This window comes from Xenopus laevis, chromosome 7S, assembly GCF_017654675.1.
Source record: "Xenopus laevis strain J_2021 chromosome 7S, Xenopus_laevis_v10.1, whole genome shotgun sequence".
In the NCBI taxonomy this organism is placed as follows: Eukaryota; Metazoa; Chordata; class Amphibia; order Anura; family Pipidae; genus Xenopus; species Xenopus laevis.
The window spans coordinates 8,566,686-8,590,972 of NC_054384.1; the positions used below are offsets into that span (position 1 = coordinate 8,566,686).

General features: G+C 42.8%; 1 protein-coding gene across 2 annotated transcripts in view; it reads right to left on the reverse strand.

Annotated features, from left to right (window-relative positions):
* Positions 1 to 24,287, reverse strand: part of rhobtb1.S (Rho related BTB domain containing 1 S homeolog) — a 66,983-nt gene that overhangs the window by 22,615 nt on the left and 20,081 nt on the right. Inside the window, 2 exon segments of one of the 2 annotated variants that reach the window (NM_001092210.1) lie at positions 409 to 610; positions 12,120 to 12,208. In NM_001092210.1, coding sequence (NP_001085679.1) covers positions 409 to 600 — 192 coding nt within the window. In that variant the 5' untranslated portion in view covers positions 601 to 610; positions 12,120 to 12,208. 2 annotated transcript variants of the gene reach the window in all.

The window sequence follows — 24,287 nt, forward strand, 5'->3', positions numbered from 1 at the left end:
AAAATTTGGATTATTTTTGGAGTCTATGGGAGACAGCCATTCTGTAATTCGGAGCTTTCTGGATATCGGGTTTCCGGATAAGGGATCCTATACCTGAACTTCAATTCACAGAGTGTGGTCTGGTATGTGCCAGCCCTTCATTGTCGATTTGCAATATTTGCCTCCCTGAGCTGAAGGTCTGGGGCTTCTGGACCCCCTGTCCTTTTGGGTAAGTTCACCCCATTTTTCACTGTATACGAAACTGAACACCCCCTTTTTATAAGCTCTATTGATTATTATACAACGCATTGCTACAGCTAGAAATAAATACAACCTATACCTTCTATAACAAACAAAGGCCCAAGAACCTACAGAGAAGACAGATGTGCATGAAATGCATCAGGAAACCATGTTTAGAGAATGACTCACCTCCTGGCAGACTCGATACTGATCTATTGCCCATACTGTAGGGACGTGAGTGGCCAGCAGCTGGTACTGCGTTAAGGTGGTATTACATGCTCTTGCGCAGATCAGACGAGTCTTCCCCACTGCGTTATCTCCCACCACCACGCACTTTATGGTTTCAACGTTGGGCCTTTCGTAATCCATATCAGTGTCCATTTAAACAGCCCTGGAAAGGAAAGAAAGAGAATTCAGCGATTTGGCCCCTTAGAGACAGAAGCAACAATCCTTTTAGGTTTCACACTGATTGAACCCGTCCAGACCAAAGCAAGTTTCTCCTTTTACACCAACTGACATTCCAAGAGTTTGAAGGTTGTTTTCATATAAACAAACCTCCCACCTGCCCCTGTTTTCACTATACACAATAAGGAGTAGAATGAGGGCATATCTAGAAGGAACCAGAACTTTTAGGGGCAGATTTAAAAAGTGAAAGTTCGATAAAAAAAATAAGAATTTTGAACTAATTTTTGTGTATTTCAACTAGGAATAGTCCAAATTCGAATTTAAAAAAAAATTTGAAAATGTATCATGTACTCTCTTTAAAAATTCAACTTCAACCGTTCACCATCTATACCTGCCGAATTGCTGTTTTAGCCTATGAGGGACCTCCTAGAACCAATTTGGAGTCAATTGTGGACTTTAAAAATTTTTTTTTTGGAAAAACGTCAAATCATATGATTCGAATGCGCTATTACTTTCGTACTCGATCGAAAACGGACCTATTCGGACAAAAAAAACCTTTGATTTAATTTTGGTTGTTCTTTTTGAATTTGAATTTCAAAGTTTTTCAAATTCGAAATTCGACCCTTGATAAATCTGCCCCTTAGAATACTTCTCTGAGCTGCATGGGGATGCTGGGATTTGTATTACAGCAACACCCTATACATGTATACAGATAACCGCACAAATAAAAGTACAGGTATGGGATCCGTTATCTGGAAACCCATTATACAGGAAGCTCTGAATTACGGAATGGCTGTCTCCCATAGACTCCATTGTAATCAAATAATCCACATAATAATTTCCTTTTTCTGTGTAATAATAAATCAGTAGCTTGTACTTGATCCCAAGTAAGATAGAATTAATCCTTATTGGAGGCAAAACAGACAGTTGGGTTTATTTAATGTTTACATGATTTTATAGTAGACTTAGGGGCAGATTTATCAAGGGTCGAATTTCAAACTAACGGGAACTCCCATAACTTTGAAATTCGAATAAAAAAAGGCCAACCGAAACCTATCAATATTTCTGGTGAACAGGCTGTTTTCCTTCGAATTCTAATCATACGTATCGAAGTCGAAGCAATCGATTGAATTAGATTCTTTTTCCAAAAAAAAAAAAAAAACCAATTGGCTCCAAAAGGAGATCCCCCATAGGCTAATTAGGTCAGGTTTTAGATGGCGAATGGTCGAAGTCTAATTTTTAAAGAGACAGTACAAATTTCGATATTCTAATTTTTGAATTCGAATCGAATTTGGACTATTCCAAAGTCCACAAAAATTAGCTCGAAATACGATTTTTTTTTAATTTGAATTTTCACTTCGACCCTTTAAATCTGCCCCTTAATGTATGAAGATCCACCTAATGGAAAGATCCATTAACCTGGAAAAACCCAAGTCCCGAGCATTCTGGATAACAGGTCCCATACCTGTACAACATTGCTCCTATATAAAGGTAGAATATGAGTAGAATAAACAGTCATGCATTAACCCAAGCCCCCCCCCCAACGTACATTCACTGCTTTAGTGTTTTACTGCAGTGCAGCTAATGATACCTGTTCCTACTGCTTTCTTCTCCCAAGGGAAACGCTCTATTATAGCACTTCAGCGCCTCTGCTTTCTAGTGGACTTATCTATTCTCTGAGCTTGTTAAACGGCGCCAGGAGAGCTGATGCTGAATATTACTATTTGCTTACAGGAGGGAATTTTTTTCAGAGCGAGTGATACCTGGTTAGATTGACATTTCTAATGGGAAAATGGACCTTGACGTTTGCTGGCGGTGATACACTTGATGTCCCTTTGTGTAATTCGAAGTATTGGAAGGTGACAGGCGGTTTTCATTTGTGTCAATGAGAGGGGGGAATGCAGGTAATATTTGGTGCTTCTCTACTGGATGAAATATGCTTTCACCCCAAATCTCAACTCAATTGGCCTTCATGCTGGCCTTAGCTGAAAAGTCTTCCCAAATGTCACTTAACTGGCTTTTAGGCTGCTTAGGGGGGCAGCCCTTGAACTTGGGAACCACTGGTGTAAGGTAATAAACAGGTGCAAAGTTTTTTCCAGGTCTAGTAACCAATAGAAACCAAAAGAAGGTTTGGTGTTGGCAGCAAGTATCTAATTTGTTGCTGTGAGTTGCCAGACACTGGGGCTCATTTATCAACATTGGGCAAATTTGCCCATGGGCTGTCACCTATAGCAACCAATCAGTGATTAGCTTTTTTAAGCCAGACAAGAAGAACAATGAATGCAGCAATCTGATTGGTTGCTATAGGTAACAGCCCATGGGCAAATTTGCCCAGTGTTGATAAATGAGCCCCAATTTGCTTAAGTTATTACATTAGCCCCTTAAATTTATATTGGATTTTTATTGGATTCACAAGCATTATGACTGTGTTTAGATATTAGAGGAACTAGCCATGTGCGGGCCGGGCCAGATACCCGCGGGTTAGGTGGGTTCAGGCTGACCTCTCACGCTCCTTTCCGACCTTTCAAATGCCGGCTTCTGGACTCCAGGTTGAGCTTTTATAGACGTGCGCCTCTCACCCCGCCCCTTTTGTGACGTCATCGGCGGAGCGGGTCTATAAAACGGAACCCGGAAGTCAGGTTTGGGCGGGCCCAGGTGGTGGGAGGGTGGGCATCGGTCAGGAAAAGCACGACCCACACATCACTAAGAGGAACATCGAAAGCCTAAAGGTGGCCATAGATGCACCGATAATATGGTATGAAGCGAGTTTTCATACGATATTCCGTGCGTGTTTGGTGGGAGAAGAGCCGACCAATATTGGCAGAAGATTTGGATATCGGTTGGCTCGTCGATCGGACAGGCTGGAAAATTTTGATTGAGCACCTTTGAAGGCACCTGAACATCGGCCATTGTTAGTGCTGAATCATCAGATACAGGTAGAATTCTATTGTTTCTATCTGTATATCTGACCATTCAGCTCTACACGTGTGTATTGAAACGAACAATCTTTCTTGGAAACATCTTTTCCAGAAAAGATCATAACTGTAATGTCTATGGCCACCTTAAAAGACGAGCCAAGGGCTCCCACTGCCCCCCCATAATCATCAGTTTTTTTAACCTTCACCATCATTCAACCCATTCCTCTGTTGGACCCTTCTCAATGCAATCTTAGTTCTACTATGGTTTCAAGACTATCCGGAACTTTAAGGGGCCGATGTATCAAGGGGCGAAGTGAAAATTCAAATTTTCGAGTTTTTTTAAGTGGAATTAGACTAGGGAATAGTTAAAATTTGAGCATGTGCCTACTCTGCCTACCCCTAGTTCCGGCCCTGGATTGACCAGGAAGGCTTCAAACAATTCCAAATTGGATGCCCCCATAGGTTACAAAAGCAATTTGGCAGGTTTAAGGAGGCGAATAGTCGAATTCGAATTCATAAAGGGCCAGTACATGATATATTTTGAAAATCGAATTCGTACCTTTCACTGCTGCCTACCCCAGTCCTGTCTGCAAAGTCCGGCTACTTGTGCGCCTGCATGAACGTACGAGCTGTGAGGGGGGTGACCCCGCCGGTCTGTGCGCACGCTCATGTAATCGCTCGCTGCGGTGGGGCCGGCTAGGTTGCCTGGGGTGCCCGGCCGGCCTGGCCCTGGGTAAAAAATAAAAAAAAATCTAATTTTTCAATCTCAGGTGAATGGGTCACCCGAGATTGAAAAATTTGATTTTTTTATTTTTTATAAATTTCAATTGGTCATTTTTTTTCTCGAATTTCGAGTTCATGGGAGTTTTTGCAAGCTTCCATGAACTCGAAATTCGACCCTTGATAAATCTGCCCCTAAATGTACATCAGGCCTATCGACTGGGTCCCGTTAGAGGGGCCAGCAACACAAGCTGTGCGCTCCGTTCTGCCCACGCACGTTATTGTGAATATTCAAGATGGCGAGCGAGCAGAAAACGGACCCAGATGGTCACAGGTAATTCCCGTGTCAGACGCACAAGATCAATAGATAAAGCTATGTGTGCCTGCGTCTGACACAAATACGCGGGATTACCCGTGTTTGGTCTGTGCCTACAATCCGTTTACCATCATAAATATATCCCTTGGTGTTCAGTGATCTTCTAGGTACGTCAAAACACTCACATCTCTCCAAGTCCCTTTAATTCATTTTTTTGGGGACACGGAGCTGCCATACTGATAAGCAGAGAACAAATTCAGCTGGTTGGTCATTTTTTTAAACCCGAGGAACCCCCCCCCCTATATCATGTCCCTGAGCTCTGTTTTCCAAATAAAAAAAATGCCCGTCCATCAGATTAAAGTAGCAACCAGCCCTACAGGGATTATCCTGTAATTCTACTTCACCAAAGTTGAGAACAGACAGGACGCTGTAATTCTAATGCAGCCTTTGAACCTTGATGTTCTCGGTATATTTTCAGCTCAATCTCCAGAGATGTTCCCTACTGCAATGCAAGTGAGCTGAAGGATCTACTGGCGCTGGGAATAGATTGTAAACTCTACGGCACTAACGGCCCCAATACAGTACAGATATAACTCGTGCCTTAAAGGAATACAGAAGGTATAATAACAATGAATCACTGGCTTCCATTTCATTAGGTGGATCTCGCTGAAGTTTTAATTTCACTTTCCAACCTTTATTATTAATTCATTAAGCGGATATTAAATAACGCACAATTATAAATCACAGTTATGAATTTGAAAATAAAAAAATAAATAAAAAAATACAAGGCTAGTTAGTTGCAGTCGTGGCAACTACATAGAAGTTTGGGAAGTGGAGTTTGGGGCCGCAGTAGGTGAGGATTAGGATTAACCACTAAACACTTAATGAGGTTCCCCCACTACAATTAGGGATGCACCGAATTCACTATTTGGGAATCCTTCGTGAAAGATTTGGCCGAATACCGAACCGAATCCTAATTTGCATATGCAATTAGGTATGGGAAAGGAAAAAGTGTAAAAAATGTATGTTTTGTGACAAAAGTCAGGTGATTTCACTTCCTATCTCTAATTAACATTTGCAAATTAGGATTTGGTTCGGCCGAATCCTACTGAAAAAGGCCGAATCCTGAACCGAATCCTAGATTCGGTGCATCCCTACCTACAATTAAGCAAATGTTAAGTAGACTGGGAGGACGAAATAGTCCAAATTGGCCCTCTATTAAAATGCAACTGTAATCGCATAATAGCGGTACAGTTTTGTGCTAGCCATTACCATTGAAAATGTAGCCGTGTATTTGAGTGGTATTCACCTGCACGAATTCAAAGTTAAGGGAGGGCCATTTTGGAGCATTCCAGCATTTAAAATCTGATGCAATTGGCATGTTTTTTACCCAGAGTGCAGTGTTCTGGTTGCCAGGTGGACACAACTGCAGCTTATCGTGTAAAATTAACGCAACTGCTCTTGTACTAGTTATGCCCATGTTGCGTACCCCCAGATATGTACCCAAAGAGTCTGCAACAAAAACTGAATCAGAACCCTAATTTGCACATTTTAGAAGATTTCAAAATCTGCACCAATATTTTTTTTTTAAAATTTTTGTGTTCAGTGTTCCGGAGGTTCAAAGTCACATGAATTTAAAGGAGAATTCAACCCCCCATATAATAAAACCCACTACCCCCTACCCTACATAGTCCCCCTCCCTGCTCCCACCCGCACAGGTGATAACTCCAGTAACTGCCCCTAATCCTGTAATTACCCCGCCTAACAGAGTAAGCGCAGTGGCGCTCACGGGGGCCATCTTCTTCTCTTTGGTAATTTTTCGGAAAGTAAACTGAGCTTAGGGAGCCACTCACAATATACAGTTCACATAAAATAGAAATGCCACAATATAAGGCTGATTAGTAATTAATACACATAATTACTACATGGCAGCACAGAAACCAGTGCAATTAGCATCAGAATTTAATAATCAGCAAACCTGTAGCATCAGCTTATATTACAGGGGAAGCTCATTTTCTGCTGGATAATTAGTGACGAGCCCTAAGCTTAGCTTCTCAACAGCCAATCAGAGCCCACTGAGCATGTGAGTGTCACAGACACTTTCCAAGATGGTGACCCCCTGTGACAAGTTTGAAGTCCTGGATCATTGCTGCTATTGACAAGCTCAAACTTTAGCCTCGTGCAATAAGTTCACTATATAAAACATGGTATTTTTTTTTAGTTCTCCTTTAAGGGTTGGGATTGGGTTCAGTGAATACTTAGGATTCAGCCATATGCTTCAAAATTTGCTTGGACTGTGCCAACTCCGGAACCAAATCCTGGATTTTATGCCCTATAAATCAGTACTTACAGATCACACATAAACGCGGACGTTAGGGATTTGTTAAGACTTAAATAACTGTAAGAACAATGACTTTATGTAACAAATAAACCCAGCCATGAAACGGAAGGTTGAATATATACATTGTTACACATGGAAGGAACTGTCAGCTTTGGAAGGAGCCCAGCAAAGAAAGGGATCAGGGTGTAATAACCTTACATAAAAATTGCAAAACCTTCCATGGAATTCCTTATGCGTTTAATCCAATACTTCCAAGAACAACAAAATGTACAAGAAACATTAATCCTGGGATGGATTTAATAAGGTTGTTAATACCAATGCCAGGCCACTTCCGAATTAGTAAAGTTATAGTAACCACGTGCACCACCGATGAAACCGTATATACAAGTGCCACGTGAGTTCCAAGCAGTTCAGCAGCTCCGATCCCAATGGTCACACCGACTGTCATGTGGCACTGCCCTGCAGCCGCCAGTTACTGCTAACATGGATAATAGGAAGTTTTAGCCGAGCCTATCCAGACGATACGAGGGGAGGCACATTTATAACAGGTCGAATTTCGAATTCATGCAAGTTTTTAAAAGCTACCCTAAATTCAACCAATCGAAATATATGAAAAAAAAAAGAAAATCTGAATTTTCAAACTCAATTTCTCAATTAGAATTTAAAAAAACTCAATTCGAGTCTTTTCTCCGAAAAACCCCCTTCAAATGTCAGGAAGGCTGCAAACAACTCCAGATTGATCCATGGGCCTCTCCCATTGACTTAAACAGCAATACGGCAGGTTTTAGGTGGCGAATAGTCGAATTTGAGTTCTTACAGGGCCAGAATATAATTCTGAATATAATTAATCTCCATTATCGAATTTGAATTGTTTTTTTTTTTTAAAAAAAAAACTCTAATAGAAATTGAATAACTCCCTAGTCAAATTTGACAGTTTTGACCATAAAAAAAGACTCGAAAATTCGAATTTTCGAATTCGACCCTTGATAAATCTGCCCCATAGGCTCGGACTGTCCTGCCAGAGCACCATAGGAACTTAATGGGCCCCAGTCAAGGGGGTGCATTTTGTACCCATTAAAGGATAAGTAAACCTTAAAAATAAGTGAATGTAAAACTGATGAGGGGGCTATTTTAAGCACTTTTGTAATTTACATTCATTATTTATTCATTTTTAATTCCAAGAGATTAAGGGATACATGTACTGTTAATATGAATACATTTTTGTTACAACAGCGCCACCTGCTGGTCAGTTTCTAACCAGTCTGACCACTAAGTAGTCAAGGAAGTTGTCAGGAGAAAGAAAGAGGCTGCTCTGATGTTCTTCTGCTTATGAAGGATTTGAGAAAGATTTCTAATTTTTTTCCTACGCAGAAGAACATCAGAGCAGCCTCTTTCTTTCTCCTGACAACTTCCTTGACTACTTGGTGGTCAGACTGGTGGGAAACTGACCAGCAGGTGATTCATTCATATTAACAGTACATGTATACCTTAATATCTTGGAATTAAAAGAAAATGAATAAAGAATATAAATTGCAAAAGTTCTTAGAATAGCCGCCACCTCATCAATTTTACATTCACTTATTTTAAAGGTTTACTTATCCTTTAACAAATCCAGTAGTAATGGCAGTCTATGTGGCTCCCAGTCATAAGTGCAACAGGTGCTTTTCCAGACTCTATCTTGGTTTAAAAAGCTTTTACTTAAAATGCTTTCTTTTAATGTTAGGATTAACACATATATTTTAATAAATGAGATGAAAATAAAATCAGTTTTTTTTTTATATAATCCAATGCAATTTGAATATGAATGCACAGAGAATGGCTTGAGCGTAACAGGATTAGAGTGGGGTATGGGTTTTTACTGAATTGGACATCAAAGGGCAGGGGGTGAATCTGTCACGATTTTTATGGTGGTTTTTATTTCTTAATGTTTCTATTTCTAAACTGTTTAAACTGCACATAATTCACTCTACAATATATAATGTCATTCCTGAACCAGCAGGTGTATTTTTTTTTATTTATAATATTAGTGTGTTGGCGCCATCTCAGTTCATTTTGCCTGGTCATGTGATTTCAGAAAGAGTCAGCACTTTTAGGATGGAAATGCTTTCTAGCAGGCTGTTGTTTCTCCTACTCAATGTAACAATGTGTCTCAGTGGGACCTGGATTTTACTATTGAGTGCTGTTCTTAGATCTACCAGGGAGCTGTTATCTTGTGTTAGGGAGCTGCTATCTGGTTACCTTTCTCATTGTTTTATTGTTAGACTGCTAATGGGGGGTGGGGGGATATCACTGCAACTTTCAGTACAGCAGTAAAGAGTGACTGAAGTTTATCAGAGCACAAGTCACATGACTGGGGGCAGCTGGGAAACTGACAATATGTCTATCCCCATGTCAGATTTCAAAATTAAATATAAGAAAAATCTGTTTGCACTTTTGAGAAACGGATTTCAGTGCAGAATTCTGCTGGAGCAGCACTATTAACTGATGCGTTTTGAAAAAACATGTTCTTCCATGACAGTAACCCTTTAAATAGGGATGCACCTGTAGGGGAAAAGTCTTGCAGGCCTTGCTTGGATTCGGCTGAACCCCCGAATCCTTTGTGAAAGATTCGGCCGAAAACCGAACCGAATCCTAATTTGCATATGCAAATTAGTGGTGGGAAGGCAAAACTATTTTTTACTTCCTTGTTTTGTGACAAAAAGTCACACGATTTACCCCCAACCAATAATAATTTGCATATGCAAATTAGGATTCAGATTCGGTTCGGCTGGGCAGAAGGAGTCGGCCGAATCTGAATCCTGCTAAAAAAGCCCGAATCCTGGCTGAATTCCGAACCGAATCCTGCTTCAGTGCATCCCTTCCTTTAAACAACCCCCCATATTTTCATGCAAACTGGATCCGTATTTACACCACTATGCGTATTTAGTCCTATTCTCAACATGACCCCGTAGTAGACAAGCGGTGCTGTGGGATAGTAACTGTGTCTCTCCAGCTCTCTGCATAGTGCCCCCCAAATGAAGCAAGGAAAAGACGATTCATACAGTGGCTGAACTAGAAGTTACCGGGCCCCAAAGCAAATTCATTTTAGGATCCCGCTAACTTTGAGGGTTGGGGCACACAGGCAGATATGGGGAGATTAGTCGCCCGGCGACAAATCTCTTCTTCCTCAGGGCGACTTATCTCCCCGAACTGCCTTCCCGCCGGCTAGAATGAAAATCGCCTCAGGAGGAAAGTTCGGGCGACTTCGGAAAATGAATCGTGCCGAGTGCCATCCCGCTGGCGATTTTCGTTTTAGCCGGCGGGAAGGCAGGGGAGGCAGTTCGAGGACATTAGTCGCCCCGAGGAAGAGGAGATTTGTTGCCGGGCGACTAATCTCCCCGAATCTGCCTGTGTGCCCTGACCCTTAAGGATAAGAGATTTGGAGACGGCTCTATCAGTCAGTTCCCCACATGACCCCTTAAAACCCCAGCGATCGATCGCAGGGTGTGCTTTTTCAATTAACCACTGGTACGCCAGCACTTAACACTGTAACTATATAAACAGCTCCCAGTGGAGTCAGTGTCAGAGGCCCAGCCCGTCCTGGGTCTGTTTACATGCCCCCCTTCTTGACTGCCTACAACTGTCGCCATGGTAACACACCACATACTCCATAGGCAGCTGATGCGACTGGCGCTGCTGAGGCAATGCTGATAATTGTGGCCCCTTCCAAGGGCCAACAAACCCCCGAGGGGAGCGATGAGTTGCATAAACTGCCGAGCGCCTGACACACATACAGTGAACACATCACCCAAACACACACACCTTTGTTTTGCACAATCACAGCAGGCGTTTAGCCTTTGCCCTTTCACGAGGTAACGAGCCTCATTAGAGGCGGCCAGGGATAACGAGGCCACACAAAGCCTCATTCCATCGGCGCTGAGCTCCTTTATTTCCTGGCAGCCCACAATGAACCTGTCGTCCGCCCCCTTTTTTTTTTTATTTCAACCTGCCAACATCAAAGAGCCCTCGTCCCTGTGCAACTGCCATCAAAGCAACTGCCATCAAAGCAACCAGTTGCCTGTACCCGGAATCCATTCAAATCCCCTGCTACACAGACATGCACATAGCGTGATACAGTGATGGTCATACATGCGGGGAGCACTTATTGGAGTGCTTTGTACCGTTTATAAGACTACGATTCCCATGATCCTTTCCTGCCGCATGGGATGTATTAATGTTTAACCTCATGTGACCCAACAACTGTTGTGCGCTACAAATCCCAGCATCCTCGGCTGGAGGATTAATCCACGACAGATGGAGGCTGCATGCTTGATGTGACAGCATTATATACACCGCACACACACACATGTAAGTGTCTAGACTGTCAGCTGGCCATGGGCAGTGAACTACAACTCCCAGCAGCACCCCCTCCCTGCAGAAGTTCGTGTAATGTAATCGGCAGGCCCCTTATACATAAACAATGGCAATAATAACAATAGCACAGGGTGCTCAGCGCCATGCCCTCCAGCACATGCCAGTCGTAGAAATGCAACGCAATGAATATATAATGAAAGCAAGTGCTGGCGGGAAGAGCCGTGCAGGCAGGGCAAGTAGGGATGAATAACACAGGGAAACCTGTGGCTCCCTTTGTTTGGGACAGAACTACAACTCACCACCCGCCCTGACCCACAACCTCACACCACACACCTCACCAAAGCTAAACATGCACGGCTGTTGCTTAACTACAACTCCCACTAATTTCTAACAGCCTCCTGCTGCTGCTGCTGGGCACGGCCGCTCAACACTAGCACAGAGGGTGCCATCTGACAAATGCAGATCAAGGCTTCCCAGAAATAGACTACAACTCCCAGCATCCCCTAAAAGCCAGAGCTGCAGTTTACCCTATATATATATATATATATATATATATATATATATATATATATATATATATATATATATATATATATATATACAGTCATGCAGGCAGGTCATGTGCCAAGCTCATACTGTGCAATGTACATCAATGACACAAAGCTGGGGAATAAAAGCAGTTTAGACTACAACTCCCAGCATTCCCTAACAAGCAGCACCAGGTTAGACATAAAATGTACAAGGATGTGGGCGATGCAGGACACAGAGATCACGTGCCACAGACAATAACATGCAGGAGCCGCTCCAGTTCATCCCTGGCAGGTGCAGAAGACACATGGGAACCTACCGTGTGTGTCAGTGACACTTCCCCCGGAGCCCTGCGCGACGCTTCCCCACTTATGGATCTCTAGAGGCAGATAAGAAGCGCCATTGTCTGACAGCAGAACCCCCTGCACTATCCAAGCTCAGGGTGCGAGTATTTCTATTACCCGCTGCCACTGGCCATCTCCCTCCCTCCTGTCCCCGCCCCCCATTCCAGCTGCTGCAGTAGCCGCGCCCCGTGACGTCAGCGGCCGCCCCTGCTCTTTCTGTCTGCCCCATTGGATTTCATTCATGAAACAACAAAGGCGCGCGCTCGCCCCTCCTCCTTCACTCGGGACGTGCGTCCTCTCTCTGCGCGCTCACGCTGCCTTATTAAAGAGAGACGTGCAGTCCCCCAGGGAGCAACCAACACAGGGGCCCCAGGCCTAGGGCTTTGTGTGGAGTTATAGGAATGGCAACCATTCAGCTGAACACGACATATTTTTGGGGATTATAAAACCCACCTGCTGCTTCTCCTCCTCACAAACTTGTGGTAATAAACAATAAAAAGAGACAGTGGCCTGACTAGAAGTTACTGGGCCGCCATTAGAAATCATTGGGCCTTACAGCAAAATTTAAGGGACCACGTGGTCCCCGCCCACTCCAGCCCCAAGCTCCACCAGGCCCGCCCACTCCAGCCCCAGGCCCCACCCAAATCCCGCCCACTCCAGCCCCAAGCCCCACCCAGATCCCGCCCACTACACACCACAATTAAATGACCAGTAACCTCAAACTTTTTTATATAAAAATTCGTTTCGAAAAAAATTCGAATACATCGGGGAAAAAAACACAAGACAAATTTAATTTTCAAATCGCTAAGTCTTTATTAAGAAATAACTTACCGAAACTCCTCTTCAGAAAAGGCGACAGGAGTATAATCCATCATGCGGCGCTTGATTTCTCCTCCCTGGCTATCTCCTTAAGGAAGGTAAGGAGGAGAAATCGTGGGCCGCACGATGGATCGTCCGATCGCTTTCTAAAGAGGAGAGCAAGCGGAGACTTTGCGATTTTAAAGTTAAATATGTCCTGGTGGGTTTTTTTTCGTTATATACAAATGCATATTTGAAATTTTTTTTTGGCATTGCTGGACCTTTAAACGACCATACAGACAGTGCTAAAAAAGGTAATCCCCCCACACACACACAATAAAAAGCTATTATGGTCAAGGCTCACTTATAAGTTAAAAAAAACTGTGGTCAGGGCCCCCCTAAAAGTTAAAAAAAATATTTGGCGCCAGGGCCCCCATATAAGTTAAAAAAAAAAACATAATAATAATTTAAAAAAAATTGGGGCCCTAGAGAATATTTTTTAAATAAACATTGGCGGCAGGGGCCTATAGAGTATTCAGGACTTCAACTTCGCCTCCTTTCGTGACTTCGGTCTTTTCGCTGCTTCAGGACTTCAATTACGGGTGTTTTCATGACTTCGGGTCTTTTTGCGGCTTTGGCTGTTCGGTGATTCACGAGAGGCGAAGCGTGGTCGGGCACAGCTGGGCCCCGCTTCAGGCCTGGGCCTGGTACAGGAGTACCCCTGTGCCCCCTGATGTAGGCCCTACTGGGCCACATAAACTTAGGCAATAGTCTTTATCATATAACCTGCTTGTCAGTAAGCGCCTCACACCCTGGCCATTTACCTCATGGGCCCCCAACAGAAATGTGAAAAATATGGACCCAACTTGCAGTGCTCACAATTTAGTTTCCACCTACGGTTGCCACCAGCCTGGCCAGTAAAAATGATGCTTGATCCCAATGTTATTAATAGGGAAAAAAGTTAAATATATAGGAAGGCCGGTATTTTTTTCCAGAAAAGGTGGCAACCCTATTTCCACCCCAGGACCCCAGTGTCATTATAGGTGCCAGTAAGACAACCCTGGAATTAGCACCAGCTCCACTCTGACTTTAAGGGCAAATTTACTTAAAGGATAAGTAAACCTTAAAAATAAGTTAATGTAAAACTGATGAAGGGGCTATTTTAAGCACTTTTGTAATTTACATTCATTATTTATTCATTTTTAATTCCAAGATATTAAGGGATACGTGTAGTGTTAATATGAATGAATTTTGTTACAACAGCTCCACCTGCTGGTCAGTTTCCCACCAGTCTGACCAGCAAGTAGTCAAGGAAGTTGTCAGGAGAAAGAAAGAGGCTGCTCTGATGTTCTTCTGCTTAGGAAAGATTTGAGAAAGCTTTCTAATTTTATTCCTAAGCAGAAGAACATCAGAGCAGCCTCTTTCTTTCTCCTGACAACTTCCTTGACTACTTGGTGGTCAGCCTGGTGGGAAACTGACCAGCAGGTGGCGCTGTTGTAACAAAATTCATTCATATTAACAGTACACGTATCCCTTAATATCTTGGAATAAAAAGAAAATAAATAAAGAATAAAAATTGCAAAAGTTCTTAGACTAGCACCCTCATCAATTTTACATTCACTTATTTTAAAGGTTTACTTATCCTTTAAGGGCTAATTTTCGTCCGAGAGAAGGCTCCGCCACACTTCACCAGGTGCAAATTTGCTACCACTACACTAATTCACTAAAATGCGAAGTTCCATCTCTGCAGCCAAACGCTGGCAAGTTTCGCTAACATAAATTCGTCAGTGCGAGCATTTCATAACGAACTTTTAATAACGATCATTCCTACCTAGTGAAACTTCAATAACACACTTGCGCTTAGGTCAATTTGAATAGGACGGGTACTTATATACATATGGAGGTGTAGGGTTGCCACATTTTCTGCCAGTGGAGATCTGCCAGGGGGCAAGGCTGTGAAGTCAGGGGTATGATGCAGCAATTGGCCGAGCGTTGTGTCAATCATGGGGCAGTCCTTCAAATTACCGGGCTGTCCGGGTCAAAACCGGACAGGTGGCAACCCTATCTTGGTCATATATATGTCTTTATTAGAGATGTTGGTGCAAATGCTTGAAGTGGTCACTTATTATTAAAAACATCCAAGGAAGCAAAATAAAGATAAAAGAGATTGTCTAATGCCCTAGACATGAGCCCACCCTTTAGTTTAGTATTATTGGTGTGTAGGCAGCCATCTTAGGTCTTTTTGCTTGATCATGTGCTTTCAGAAAGAGCCAGTGCTCCACTATGGAACTGCTTTCTGACAGGCTGTTGTTTCTCCTACTCAGTGTAACTGAAGGAGTTGCAGTGGGACATGGATTTTTACTATTGAGTGCTGTTCTTATATCTACCAGGGAGCTGTTATCTGGTTAACTTCTAGTGATGTGCGGATCGAGAAAAACTTGACGAACCCCAACTTGCACCCACCCGCCCTGCAATGACATCACCGGAAGTTGTAAGCCGGCAGTGTAAGGTCATGGGCGGAGAGAGCAGGCAGAAGAGCTCAACCCGCACACACCCAAACAGCACAGCGAGGTTGACCTGAACCTGCCCGACCCACGGGGTTCCACGAGGAACCAATGCCAGCCACAGGGGCATTGCTCTCAATAAAATTCATTAACCATGACCTTGAGCGTGGGAAGGGCGTTGCCACCCATTTAATGGCAAGGACTAGCACCTCTCTACACTCCTTTCTTTCATTTGAGACTGTGAGAAACATTCATTGTTTTCAGTGGTCGAGCTAATATTTCCTTCATCCCAGGCATGCCGAGCTGCACGTACAACCAGTGGTAAAAAAGCAGATATGTGGAAACTTGACCATCTAAAGCGGTGGGGAAAATCCAACCTGTAGTTCTTCAGCTACTGTTAAACGCCTAAGGCAGTTCAACAGTAGCCAGTCCCATCTGACCTATTGACCGATACCTGGCAGTCTTTCTATTGTCCCACACGTTAAGCTCAACAGCCCCAACAATCAAAACAGCAGAAAGCAAAGATGCTGCAACTCCTGTTCCAACTGCTCATTTACAGATGCACCATGGCATCACGTTGACAAATGGCATGTTCAAACCTGCCCAGATGGCAATTGTCTGGGTCACTTTACACGTACTGAAAATCATATACAGCTCTGCGAGTTGGGTGCGAGGACATGTAAGTCAACAAGCACTAATATAAAGTGGTGCTGTCTGCATATTGACCTATGGTTGGTTCTGCTACTTCCATAAGTTACAACTGTGGCAAATGGTGGCCCTTAAGCAACCTGGGATCACAAATGGTTTCCTGTCAAACAAAGAAGCCCAGGAAACTGTAAGATAAGAGTTTCCCTTTCCTTTTACTAATGCTTTCTGTCTGGCTACAGATATCCTATCTGGCCTGAACATTACATCCTAGAGGCTGGGCAGGATGCCATTGTAAACCCAGGAAATGATAGCAGTTCAGTGGTTTATCTTCAGGCCCATTTATCTCAGGAATATGTCATGGTACATGAGCAGTTCCTCATATCTGGTTTAGATCCAGCTGATCGAGAAAGGCAGCTGTACTTGTACTAGATTTATTAGAGTTGGGCTTCACCAGAAGTTAATGTGCCCCACCATCCAGAAGATGAACATTGCCGTTTCATTAAAACTGTTCATTAGTCAGAACCCACCACTTATTCTCTATACTCATGGTTTATGCCTAGTCTATTGTTGTGCCGCAGGTAGTCTATTAAGGAGATGTTGCATAATTGGGGCACAGCCCTAAAGCCATAGATGGGGAGGAGGTTGCGGATAGGGGGCATGAACGACATGTAACACAATTGTAACACAACCCTAAGCAGTTCTGCTCTGTGGGACCTCAGCCCTTGGGCTGGGCAGGTGGAGAATGACAGGAATGGCACCCATGCAGTAACACAAACATGATAACTCAGACTAAATACATATTGTTTTGTCCTGAAGAAAAAAGAAAAGCAATGAGGCAAACACACCCAATATTGCGTAATATTGGGAATATAATGTGAAAAACTATGTTTTTGTCTGAATAAATTATTGGCAAAAACATTATTATTAATATTTGTCGTCCACCTAAGGCAGCACAGCAGGTTGGTTTAGGTTACCCAGCAGCAATTAGATACAGTCAGCACTAACAGTCTTTCTAAATTTAAAGAAACGGGAGCTACGATGCTCAGTGTCCAATCCAACCAACATTTAGGGCTCTTACTGACGAGCGGTTGAAACTGCGCTCCCCTGCGTTCAGCCGCAGGGGAGCACAGGAATAGAAGCATTTAGCTTTTTTCAATGGGGCTGTACTCACACAGGCGCGTGTAGGCGCCGAACGCAGGTTGAGACGCAACATTTTTCCTGCGTTCTGCGCCTAAACGCGCCTGTGTGAGTACAGCCCCATTGAAAAAAGCTAAATGCGTCTATTCCTGCGCTCCCCTGCGGCTGAACGCAGAAAAAAGGAGCGCAGGGGAGCGCAGCTTCAACCGCTCGTCAGTAAGAGCCCTTAACAAGGCAATAATTAGCGCAACACCATTCACGATTTTATGATTTTTATGATTTTTACTTTATTCACATCACATGGCTTCAGATCTCAGACAATCATCGTTTCAGGCCCTTATACCAGCCTTTTCTCAAGCTTGAATAAAGGTCGGTATAAGGGCCTGAAACAATGCTTGTTAGGGTACCCAGTACTATAGAAAGAACAAATGAGGGAATATCTGGGGAAAAAAAACACTCAAATATAATTCACATGCTTGCACCGCATTGACGACATAATTCTAGGTCTGGTGTGGGATATTATTATTATTATTTTTTTTAAACAATCTTTTCTCTATAGGCAACCCCATGCTGCCTCAGGCATGGGCCTTTGGGAGCTTCCTATGTACAGATAATTTCACTGAACATTTGGCACAATACATTTCTTTCAAAGAATTCACTGGTTCAGCCGCACGATCATATAATGGTAACCCAAATATCTAATATATAGGATATGAACAAGGAAGATATATGGTTAATAGGGATGTAGCGAACCGCCGATAATGTGTTCGCGAACGCCGTTCGCGAACACCGGCAAAAAATGCGAACAGTTCGCGAACAGTTCGCGAACTTCGAACATCCGAAAATCGTTCGATTCGAACGATCGAAGGATTTTAATCGTTCGATCGAACGATTTTCGTTCGAATCGAACGAAAATCGTTCGATTTTAGCGACCGAATGGTCGAATGGTCGAACGATTTTGATGCGAACGCCTATTGGCGAACGTCGCGCGACGTTCGCGAACTTGCGGCGGACGCGAACAGCCGATGTTCGCGCGAACAAGTTCGCCGCAGAACAGTCCGCGACATCCCTAATGGTTAAGGCAAGTATTAGAACACCTGGGAATGTGTTTATGTGCTCACAGCATTGAAAAGGCAAATATTGACTGACAAATGGGTGGCGTGATAGGGAATTTCCGATTGGTCTTCTCCAGCTGTTGCATGTCACGCTCCATGCTAGGACAGCGATGGAAAATATGTGCATCCCCCCTACAGACTCATGCATATGTGAGTAGAAGATCATGCTACTCAAGTGTGATCACCTGCCAGCAGCCTCCAGGATACTAGAGTAGAAAATGACCCTTCCCCTAGCAAATCATTCCTGTATACAAGCAGGCACACATGTAAACTACATATATTGCTGTAAGGGATACATCACCATTTGTGCAAAAATACAATAGCATATTTCATTTTTATAATGCCGGCATATTCTGCAAAATTTTATATATTATACATCATTCCCTGCCCCAGTGGAGCTTACAATCTTACATTAGGGTCAGTTTTATCAGGAGCCAGTTAAGCTGCCTATTGTATTTGGCGTGTGACATTAAAACCAGTGTACCCGGAGGAACATACAACCTATTTTTCCCCTGGTGGAAATCAAATTTCAGACCCCAGCTCTGCAAGTAGATGTGGGTAATGTAAGCAATCACAAAATGAGGGTCAGCCTCAGATCCATGGGACCCGTATTGTTTTTCGATACAGCATAAAAAGTATTCTATGTACAGGTTAAACTGGTGGTGGATCCAGGCATAGGGGAGTAACCTATCAGGTTTCTATTCACTCTAGCCTTTATAGATTACATTTCTGGGCTAAGTAAATATATAGAAAACATTTTTATTTTGCACAGTCTTTTAACCTCATTTTACTTTTACATTGAACTCATCCTAATTTTAACACTTTGCCCGTGCGTTGCTTCCAGTGGTGCGACTATTTGCACTTCGGGGAAAAGAGCACAAAGAGTTGAACCATGTTACGTATGAAATGCTGCCTGCATGGGGGAGGGTGATTTTTTTTATTAGGGCCATAGACGTGCAGATTTACCTTCATATTGGACAAACGATTGTTTGGTGCCATCTCCCAACCTGCCACTAACCATTCAGATCAAATTAAGTAGTAAAAGAACAGATCAGCCGATGTTCTGCCCCTGACAGCAATCGTACGAAAGTTATGTCCGACAATCAGTCTCCCACTGATATCGTCAGATCGGCAATACATGCAGAGATATTATCGGTATCTAGGGTTGCCACCCAGCCTGTATTTTACCGGCCTAGCCGGTAAAACACCTGCCAGGGGCTGGTATTACAAATTTATCGGCAATGTAGCTGCCGGTAATTTGTAATACCCTTTACAAAAGCCCTTGTCCTCCAGTAAAAACTTACATTTCCTTTGGCTTCTGCGATGTGGCCCGGCCCTTTTTACTGACCGCCGGCTCTGCCCCCTTTTGCGTCACGGCCCGCCCCTTTATTACCCGCCCCCACCACTGGCCTGTATTTTTCTTTTTTTTTTTAAAGGTGGTAACCCTATCGGTTGACAACAGGAATTTTCTAACCTGTCTGATCGTCTGAACGACCGATCGCCATCTCACAAAAAATGCCGGGACACTCCACACACGGCCCAAAAATCGTACGAAATTGTGCGTCTATGGCCATCTTTAGTCTAATGTTACTACAACAGTTTCTTTACCTGAAATTTTCCACTGGCAGAGAAACAGCTGATTCCGTACCATATTATAAGCAATGGCAAGATTTGTAATTCACCTGTCTGAGAACACAGGTAGAATTTTTATCTAAAAATGTACTACAATGTGAAATCTGTCCCATACACGGGCTGACTTAAAGCAACTAACTGATGATTCCACAGACTGCATTGTTAAGTACTAAGTGATTTTCCACTTGCCATGGACGAAGTCCGGACTTTGTTGAAAATAATAATCATAGCGCTCTCTACACAGAGGCCCACTCTGCCCACACAGAGGCCCAAACAGCCCCCACCAGCCCACTAAATAGTGACTTTCTATGGCACCTTATAGCAGCCCCTCTGGCATTTGCCAGAACCCACAGATTGCCAGTCCGGGCCTAGCTCTCTTTCATTATCAAAAAGATAGAAATAGTTCAGTTCATCCACATTACTGGAAATCAGGGCTAATCATTGGGTTGTTTAACATTAAACTATGTTTATTGATCTACTTCCACACAAAACACAAGGGATTTGCTGTTTCATGTATGAGACATGAATCTTACATGCAGAAAGTAATAGAGATATATTTTGGCCCCCTTGCAAAAAAACAGTGACTGCTTGTTTAGTGAAGTGTAACTGATCGGCTAGCTGACCCAGAGGAATGGGGAAATACATTAAAGTCATGGGTGCTGCAGTCTAAACTGTGATACAAATGAAGGCAGCACTCCAGTAACAAGGAATGGCATATTTATTTGGCAGGCAGTTAAGGATACAAGGCCTTGAATCCCTTAAAGGGATACTGTCATGGGAAAAAAAATTTTTTTCAAAATGAATCAGTTAATAGTGCTGCTCCAGCAGAATTCTGCACTGAAATCCATTTCTCAAAAGAGCAAACAGATTTTTTTATATTCAGTTTTGAAATCTGACATGGGGCTAGACATATTGTCAATTTCCCAGCTGCCCCAAGTCATGTGACTTGTGCTCTGATAAACTTCAATCACTCTTTACTGCTGTACTGCAAGTTGGAGTGATATCACCCCCTCCGTTTTTCCCCCCAGCAGCCAAACAAAAGAACAATGGGAAGGTAACCAGATAACAGCTCCCTAACACAAGATAACAGCTGCCTGGTAGATCTAAGAACAGAACTCAATAGTAAAAACCCATGTCCCACTGAGACACATTCAGTTCAGAAAAACAGCAGCCTGCCAGAAAGCATTTCTCTCCTGAAGTGCAGGCACACGTCACATGACTTGGGGCAGCTGGGAAATTGACAAAATGTCTAGCCGCATGTCAGATTTTAAAATTAAATATAAAAAAATCTGTTTGCTCTTTTGAGAAATGGATTTCAGCGCAGAATTCTGCTGGAACAGCACTATTAACTGATTCATTTTGGAAATTTTTTTTTTTCCCATGACAGTATCCCTTTAAGGAAAAAGTCACCAATATCCAATCACAACGGTTCCATTTGATCTATTCAGGTAGGTTTTGGCTGAAATTCAGATAGGTGTAAAAGTGTTATCTGGTCTCAATGGCACCATAACGACTGCATCACATCTTCACAATTTCAGCTAACACCTACCTGAATAGTTTAATGGAACTACCATTGAGCATTATGTTTTGTGCCAATGACCCCTTTCAATAACTCCTTCCAAAACCACTTATCTAGAATGAGTTGAGATGCAATGTAAGTTGCACATACCAGACAAGCAGGTGGAGGATTAGCAGCTCCATAGTCTCTTGGACCTGATCCCCAGAACCTACAACCATCCTGGATAAAGCTCAGTCTTACCCATTCCCTACTGTGCTTGGCACAAAGATCAGATCAAAAGCTTTCCCATCCAAAATATCACAAAATCTCATGATGACATAACTAAAGTCACCAGATAGGGATTTTTTTCTAAAGACACTAGTCAGCAGCACCATCTGTCCCAAATAGATACATTGGTGAGACAGAAGGATTTTAAATTTTTTTCTTTTAACTTTTCTTTTAATTCTTTAGGCAAACATGTTTGGGGAGGCTTAGTATCTCCAAGCCTTAATGAAAATCTGCCTATGGCTGCCTGGCACTTTGCTCTTTGTGCTTTTAACAACATAAACCCCAACGCCTACTTTACCTTACACTTAAATCAGACCATCACAAATTCTGCTGAATTTTTTAGTTGAAAGTGAATGCGTTTGCCAGGAACTGCAGAGATGCATGAGTGTAGGGTACTATGGATTTTACGCAGAATATTTCTATGGTTGTGGGAGTGGAAAGGAAAGTAAAACTGCATTGATGAAGTTGGCATCTTCAACTGATATGTACAAAGAGATAAACTTTTTTAAGAAAAGGAATTCTACATGCACAATACCCCCAGTGTTAAGTCATTCCAAAAACTGATTTCAGGAAACTGCTAAAGAGGTCATCTTGTTTTGAATACAACATCTCCAGTCTAGTTTAAAACTCATGTCTTTAGTAGGTTCAAGGAGAGACAACTGCCCCAGTCCCCACTGTTTCTGGGATTTAACAAAGTAAGCAGTTATTATACTATGGGGTATACCAAACAATCTCCATAGTTGCCCAGAGATGTTCTCTTTCTAGGCAGGGGCTGCAACTGTAGGGCAGTGGTTTTGGAAGGCAAGATTGTGCCAGGGGAACTGAAATAGGGTTATTATGGTAAGGCAAGGTTATTCCCACAAGCAGATTAATAGAGGTCTGTAAAAATATGAGATAAACTGTTACCCAAGGAGACAAAGCTGCTGCTGCAAAAGTTCCTCCAGGGCAGAACCTGCTCTTGTCATTCATTATATATATTTAATTAAGTCATTTTTGAGGTCATGTGCAGGTACTGAGCAGTGCACTCACACAACTGGCAATGGAAAACAGACGGACAAATCAATCTCCTGAGTAAGCAAATGAAAAAAAGATAATTCTGGCCTGTATTATAGAATTCTACATGTGTTGGAAGATCGTTCAGAAGGGGGCACTGGGCAATAAATCCTGTTATTAGCCTCCCTTCAATATTACTTGATTGACTCAAAATTAAAGTAGTCATCAAGAAGGCAACATTACCGGGCCCTTTATCAAGCCTGTCCAGTATCTGAGGGATACAACTGTCAACTAGCAGTTGTAGCCCTCAGATACTGGACAGACTTGATAAAGGGCCCAGTTATGTTGCCTTCTTGATCACTAATTTAATTTTGAGTCACTAAAGTAATTTTGAAGCAATGCTAATCAAGTCTTTCAGTGTTCTGGACTCTGAGAGATGAGACTTTTTCTTCTGAGGACAAATGTCCACCATCTAACGGGGGGCTATCCATGGGCCTGAGTTTCTTGTAGTAATCTCGCACTATCTGTCCTTTCAAGAACCTTCCAGGGAACCATAGTTACACACCCAACACTATGTGCAAATGTGTCATTGAAACGCAACTTACAATGAATACTTTAACACAACTCAAACAACATGGAAACAAGGCTATCTTGTGGAAGGGCCGCTATGTAATTATTCAGGACTGTAACCTTAGATATGAATGTCAGTACAAAGGTTTAAATATTTAAGGAGGAGGAAAAGGGAGCAAGGCAAACACCTTTTTGTTGCTATTTTTGTCCCTCGCTCACAATGGTGTGTGCAACTAATATTCCCAACAGCTATGTACTGGTTACAGCTCAGGTTGGTCCTGCTGCTCATTCAGGGATCCGTATAAAGTTTTTAAAGCAGTGGTTTGTGGAGGTTTTTTTTTTTTTCATTCTTAGAACCTTGACACCACCTCCCCTTTTAGGTCAAAATTTATAGTGTCCCAAATATGCATTTCATAGGTCCTAGAGTGCTGCTTGACTGCTGTAAAATGCTTTGAGTGACATTGGCACACAGCTACAAGGGCATTTCCCTTGTAGCGGAAAACAAATTCAAACCCCATCAGTTAATATTGCTGCTCCAGCAGAATTCTGCACTGAAATCCAATTCTCAAAAGAAGAAACATATTTTTTAATTTTAATTTTGAAATCTGACGTGGGGCTAGACATATTGCCAGTTTCCCAGCTTCTCCCAGTCATGTGACTAGTGCTCTGATAAACTTCAGTCACTCTTTACTGCTGTACAGTAAAGATGGAGTGATATCACCCCCTCCATTTCCCCCCAGCAGCCTAACAACAGAACAATGGAGGGGGGAAATGGAGGGGGGTGATACTGCTGTACTGCAAGTTGGAGTGATATCACCCCCCTCCATTTCCCCCCAGCAGCCTAACAACAGAACAATGGGAAGGTAACCAGATAGCAGCTCCCTAACACAAGATAACAGCTGCCTGGTAGATCTAAGAACAACACTCAATAGAAAAATCCAGGTCCCACTGAGAAACATT